We start from the raw sequence: 6,389 nt of genomic DNA, 5'->3' as shown, positions 1-6,389 counted from the left end.
AAAATAAGTGATATTATTCCTTTTGAATTATTATAATTCATAGTCTTCAGTACAACCGTACCTGTATCAAATTCAAAAGTTCAACTCGGAGTAAACTTACAGTACTATGATAATTATTTGAATGAATTAAAATGCTAGTATGAAATATACTGTTTGATAAATGCTTTTCATGAAAAAAAGTTTTCTCTGTGAGAGACAGTTGTTCCTTGGAAATAACAACCTGGTGCATGCAGATATAGTGTTGATCGGTTAGTTTCGGGGTGGGTGGATCATAAGTTAATCCATCTGTTTCTGTAAATTACGCTTAATGTGATTTTTTTTTAAAACAAGTCTCAATTAATATAATATAAGGTTCATAAACCCTCTGCTCACTCATAGAAAATGTTCCTTTAACTCTTATGATTTTCCAAAAGAAATGTATTTTTTAAGTGAAATACAAACAATTATAGCATAGCTTGCGGGGTAAAATTGGACAAAAAAGACATTTCAACTTGACAAACTTATAAAGGAATAATAGACATTTATGTCATGAAGAGTTAACTCTTTTATCAGAGTATCGATGAACCTTAAATGCACACAATTTTAGCGTTCGGACTTCCTATGGAGCAAAATCTGACATAAACTTGACATTGTTATAAAGGAATAATAGTCATCTCTTCCAATGAGAGTTATCTCTCTTATCAGAGGGTCAATGAACCTTAAAGAGGCTGAGCATTTTATTCAGTATACTGTCATAATTATACATGTATATATACTTCCTCCATGGCGTCTACTTGGTGTAAATCTTTTTAAAGAGGCCAACATTAGATATGATACGGGTGTTCTTTCCTTTACACTTCCTTTAAAATTGCCCATAAGAAAATTTATCTTTTTCTTGCACGCAGTACCCATCCTTCTATATTTAATTGAGAAGTGTAATGCAAAAAGAAAATAAAAATGTCTAAAAGAAAACAATTTTTTTTTATTTGGGAAAAATAATAAATAATACACTATTCACTCAACAGAGGATGCAAAAGGGATATCCATTCCGACCTCATCTCATTTATACCAACTTTCGAGCATAACTGTACATTACGGGTCACATGACCCAATGATGTCTTTACCGATGATGTAACCAACCGGTACCGGTTTAAAAGAAGACTGATGTGTAGAAAACAGACGGCAAAGTTTATGTATAAGCTGGAGAGGTCTTGCGCAAGAAATCTGTCTGGAGGTTTTCTTTTTTTCTGATGTTTCCTAGCATTCCGGATGGTAAATCAATTCCAGTGCGCATGTCCGAGATTTTTAGATGATGTTTCACTTGATCGCAGCAGCATGCGTAAAACTTCTCCAGCCGATGACGTCACTGTTGTAAATGTTTTGTAGACGGGGATTTTTTGTTTTAAGTGTATGTTGATGTGTTCTTGTGTTAGAGTTTCTGTTTTCAGTCTCCTTCTTAGTCGGGGTATGGTCCAGCCATCACTTTCTTGATGAATTCTGAAAAAAAATAAAGAAATGTTAACCTGAAAATATTCAGGACTGCATGAGAAATCTCAGAAAGTGGAACAAAATTAAAAATTTTAGTAAACTAATACTTAAAGTATTCAAATAATTTTCACTAATGAGAGGGTTCAAGTTCATAATAGGTTAAAATATAAAAATCCACCTCAAACTCGCTCTTGGCAAATGCTATAGTGATTAAAGAGAAATTCTACAATGTGAACTAATAAACGAATTAAGTAGTTCACAGACTTGTTATTTTCCATGTTAGTAATGAGTTTCTTTACTTTTTACATTTACTCCCCGCTGGCTACAAACTTACCCTCGTATTTGATGTTTCCGTCAAGGTCTTCTTGTAAATCTGTGTTTCTAATGATTTCGTCAACCTGGTCGTCACTCAAACGCTCACCTGAACAAGAAAAGATCACGTGGTTTATGACAATGGCACGTTACAACAAATTTAAACTTTCTTCAAAAGTATGAAAGTAGTATGAATGTAGTACGAAGAACAGTAATGTTAAACTGATTTGCATAAGGAAACGATGATTAGATCCGCCCACGTACCAAGTGAGGAGAGGAGATGTCTGAGCTCAGCCCCAGAGATGAATCCTTGTCCCTCCCTGTCGAAAGTCTTAAAGGCCTCCATGTAGTCGGCGAAGGTTCCCTGTTCCAGGGTGTTAATGATTGTTTCGTGGATGGGGAGGAACTCCTCGAATTTGTAGGCCTTCTCTCCTATAATGGAAGGAACTTATTAAGTATACAAAATTTTGCATCCATAGTTCGTCCTAAATCCGTAGGACATATCCCACAATTTCCCAAAACTCCAAGTGGAATATTTTTTTCCGGTATTACTTTCAGGATATATAGTGGGATCCAGAGACGTGTACCTCCGATAAATCTCTACATACATAGAGTTATCGTTCTTCACAAAATTGAGAGAAAATATGCAACTTTATCTGCATCTTTTTTTCTTTTAAGAAACTAATTTGATTTTAATTTAGATACTTTTAATACTAGTAATATTATAGTATTCTTGCAAAGCTATATTTGTTTCTCCCTCGACCCAAGGCATTCCCATACCAAAACTTTCTCTGAAAATCCGATAATTTCTTGGAATATCTCGAGAAAATTTGGCAGATGTTAAAAATAAACTCTTCATGAACGCCCTCAAATGAAATTTAATTTTATGATTGTTTTAGGTCAGCTCTCTATAGTAAAGTAAAGCAAAAAATAGGAGTACATCATTTAAAAAAATAACTTTTTTTAAAAGATCGTAGATATTTTCCTACCCACCAAATTCCATCTTATTCTCAATATTACCCGTCTGCGAATTTCTTCCTTACATTAAATCCTTCCTCCTATCCATATTTTCCTATGAACCAAATCAGAACTTCCCTTCCGCCAAATTCATCTGCGAGCTAAATTTACCATCTCTTTATCCTTACCCATCTTTTTTGTTCCGCCATTCTTTTCGACGATCTCTACGGTGGGGTTCAGACCCACACAGCGGCAGACGTCACCAATTTTGGCGGCATCGACTTCTCCGTCACGACCGTCCCAGAAGTCAAAAAGCTCAAAGACTTCCTTGGCCTCTGAAATTTACAAATCAGTACGTTAAGAATTAATTAACGATAAAAAAAATTTAAAGAATCAGGAGAAATGTTGGTAGTACGGTAATTAGCATGATCCCTGTATAAGTGATCTTAAGGTTCACCGTCCCTGAGTTCAGTTCACTCATACATGTATCAAATTTTGCTTTAACGTTAATGATTTCTAATGAATCTTATTATCATAAGTAAAATGTATACAATTTCAGCATACCTCGTGGGGCAAAAATGACAGAAATGGCCTTTTAACTTGACAATAAGTCTTTTATCCCAGATAGATTTATCTCTCTTATCAGAGGGTCCATGAACCATAAGTTAAAATACGCATTCTGTCCGTCCGTTTAAAATGATAATGGACAAAACCCAAATGACCATGTCAGCAGTATCATGTATATTTAATCAACAAAAAGATAACTTTAATATTTGGAAAGGATATTAGGGTGTTAGGGTGATTTTATTCAAGCATGTTCCTTAGTTCTTAGACAAGAACGACAGATTCTCCTTGAAATGTTAGACTAAATCAAAATATTGCTTTTATGGGTGCATAGGTTAATTAAGCATAAATGATAGCGGTTTTAAAAATAAATATTTATTTTTCCAAATTAAGGCAGTTTATTACATTTATTTAAATTTTAACCTGAAAATTTACTTCCTTTTCATTATCTCCCCTTCCCCACTCGAGCACTATCTCTCCTAATCTTCTTTGTGTCTAAGATTTTTCCACATGCACTTGTTTATCAGTATTTTCATTTCTATGGGAAAAAATGACAGAAACAAGTGCCCGTGCATTTTTTCCCCTTCCTACACCTCTGCAATTCTATGCCTCTGTCTAACAGAAAGCGATAACAGTTACACGATACTGATTCACACCATCTTTACACATAGATCCAGCGAAGATAAAAGTAATGCACAATGCGCGTGCGCGCATGTGGTGTGTAGGTGCGCTCTCCTTGTAAGGCCGGCGGCGGAAACGGTATAAATTGAACTGCTGCCAATCTCAACAAGTTTCTTTTCATTCGAGTATTTGCAGCGTTTCTCTGTTTTTCAGATTAGGAAAATGCGAACTACAGCATTATAAATAAATGTAAAGTTTATATATCAAGGGATATATTTCCTCAATTGTTTTCTCCCTTAACCCCTCTCAAACTGGCTTTTAATCTTTTATTTTCAAGTATTATTATTTATCTTAATTTAGTTATTTATTTTTGCATATCAACCTCAATCTCAGACATATGATTCCTAACGCCAAATTATTTCCATATGCCTCGCATATTTTTCTCAACTGTATACGTTCTGCATTAATTACAGTGACGTAATCGTCAGTGAAGATGTATGCCCCCCGCTGAGAATGTTTTACACATGCCAGAATTTCTCCGTCGTAATATAATTCTTTCATATTGTTAAATTTACCATAAGAAAGAAAATATTTATGTTTAATAGAAAATTGCGCATGCGTTATAAAGTTCGATTTATCTTGGAGTAAATCCTTCTCTATAGTTTTTCACATTGCACACAAGTGTCTGAGATTTTCTAGATTCCTTTTAAGAAACAGAATCCATGCTGTTAAGAGGAAGAAAATTAATTTATCACACGGGACAACTCTCCATACCTTCAATTTCTTCTTTGGAAAGTTTGGACTGAAATATAACAATGCTCACGTGTAAATACAACTTTCACATGCACGTGTTTAGTATTGTAAAATATATAACGTGTTATCCATTCCTGGATACAAACATTGCATTTTTATTATTTAAGAATTTTCAATGCCTCAAAGATAAACTTGATAGCATGCAATGAATTATGGAACATATATGTGTACATTTATTTATAAATCTAAAATGAAAAAAAAAGAATAGGTAAGTTTTCAGTAATTTCTATGTGCGAACACTTAAATATAAAAGAAATTAAGGCCCAAAACCCCCCTCTTTTATGCATTCATTTTTTACACAATTAGTGCGCATCTTGCAAGCTCTGTAACCTTGATAAAGACATGTACACTGTAAAACAGAAAAACCTTATCGAAATCATCAATCATACAGAAGCCGATGCTGAGCTGTAAGTAAATCGTAACAGGCAAGTACGTGAGTACATAAAGAAATAAAAGTCAGTTTTTACTTACCATCTTGCTTATCTATCGCACCGCTGCCCGATGTGAATGCTTCTAGATCAAGATCGGAATGCCTAGTAACTGTAGATCATTCCGAGCACTTATGGCTTTACCTACATTGGGCGATCTCATTTCACAGAAAGGGGTGGAGTGTACCCTTACATGTGTTTTGGCGCAGCGTTATTAATTAGCATAATTATCTTTTTATCTGCGTTTCACAATTTGCAATTAGTAAATGCGTAGTATTGTTGAATATAGCTTTTATTTTTTATAAAAGATTACATTAAAAAATAGTAAGTCTAAGCATAGTTTTACCTGTTTAAAAAAAAAAGTTTTTTCGCTACATGGATCGAAAGTTTTTTGCAAAGAAAAAAAAATCTTGCATTTTTAAAAAAAAAAATGACATAAATCCTAGTTTGTTTATGAAATTCTTATTTAGTGGTCATGATTTAAAAAAAAAAGATGGGGCTTATGACATATATGGCAGGGCTGCAATGTATTGCTGCACTGCGCAGACTGCGGGACGGAAGGAACCAATATTGCAGTCAAAAATATCTCCTGGCGCTATGTTTACACGACTTGGAACACACTGGAAATGATTCTGCGTCTTTTGTTTTAATAATAGGTGACCTCAGAACCGATTATATCTTTATTGGATAGTGCATGTTTCTTTGTAAAAACAACACAAAGATTTTGGTATCTTTTCCCCGATAAAAACGTCTCGGGCTTTACCTTTGACAGAATGCCACCTGGAGATGGTCTCGGGATTTACCGGTGATGGAATACCACCTGGTGATGGCTCGTGATGACCCCCTGTCGGGGGCGCTACATATGGCAACACTGTATCGATGTCGAGACATTCCGAAAAGCCACCTAAAATGAACTCTTCCTCCTGCAGATAATTAATACCAGATCGAAGACTCGTGGGCGCATGTCGGGGAATTCATTGATACTTGATCCCCCGCACGCGCATGCATGAAGCTATTTTATTTGGGTAATATGCGCCACATCTTATAAAATCAACAAATATTTTATTACATAATTGAATTCAGTAAATGAATTTCTGGCAAACTGTACGCAAAAAAGAGATTTATCAACAAACAAAAACAACAGATTTGTTTTTATTTGTTGGCTCCGATAGATGTTTACAGCTGGAAAAAGCATGCTTTGTAAATGTGTCCAATTTCTAGGGGATG

The 6,389-nt window shown here is 34.8% G+C and overlaps 1 protein-coding gene across 1 annotated transcript; it reads right to left on the bottom strand.

The window, feature by feature from the left end:
- Positions 1-941: 941 nt before the first annotated feature.
- Positions 942-5,337, bottom strand: LOC133197468 (myosin essential light chain, striated adductor muscle-like). Its single transcript, XM_061333525.1, has 6 exons — positions 5,206-5,337; positions 4,696-4,723; positions 2,925-3,071; positions 2,044-2,211; positions 1,802-1,888; positions 942-1,476 (listed from the first exon to the last, which is right to left on the bottom strand). Exons 1-6 carry the CDS (start codon positions 5,206-5,208, stop codon positions 1,436-1,438), a joined length of 474 nt encoding a protein of 157 aa, XP_061189509.1. The 5' UTR covers positions 5,209-5,337; the 3' UTR covers positions 942-1,435.
- Positions 5,338-6,389: the final 1,052 nt, after the last annotated feature.

This window comes from Saccostrea echinata, unplaced genomic scaffold (genome assembly GCF_033153115.1).
Source record: "Saccostrea echinata isolate AGI-Se365-2 ecotype Australia unplaced genomic scaffold, CSIRO_AGI_Sech_v1 ptg000030l, whole genome shotgun sequence".
Lineage (NCBI taxonomy): Eukaryota > Metazoa > Mollusca > Bivalvia > Ostreida > Ostreidae > Saccostrea > Saccostrea echinata.
Note: the sequence above shows the minus strand (reverse complement) of the source record. Positions and strands in the feature narration are given on the sequence as shown.

What these genes read in the sequence shown, in the direction of transcription:
- LOC133197468 (XM_061333525.1), bottom strand. An exon ending in TGGCGGAACAAAAAAGATGG is followed by an intron (nt 2,212 to 2,924) that starts GTAAGGATAAAG and finishes CTTCCATTATAG; the next exon opens with GAGAGAAGGCCTACAAATTC. An exon ending in CGGAAACATCAAATACGAGG is followed by an intron (nt 1,477 to 1,801) that starts GTAAGTTTGTAG and finishes ATTTTTTTTCAG; the next exon opens with AATTCATCAAGAAAGTGATG.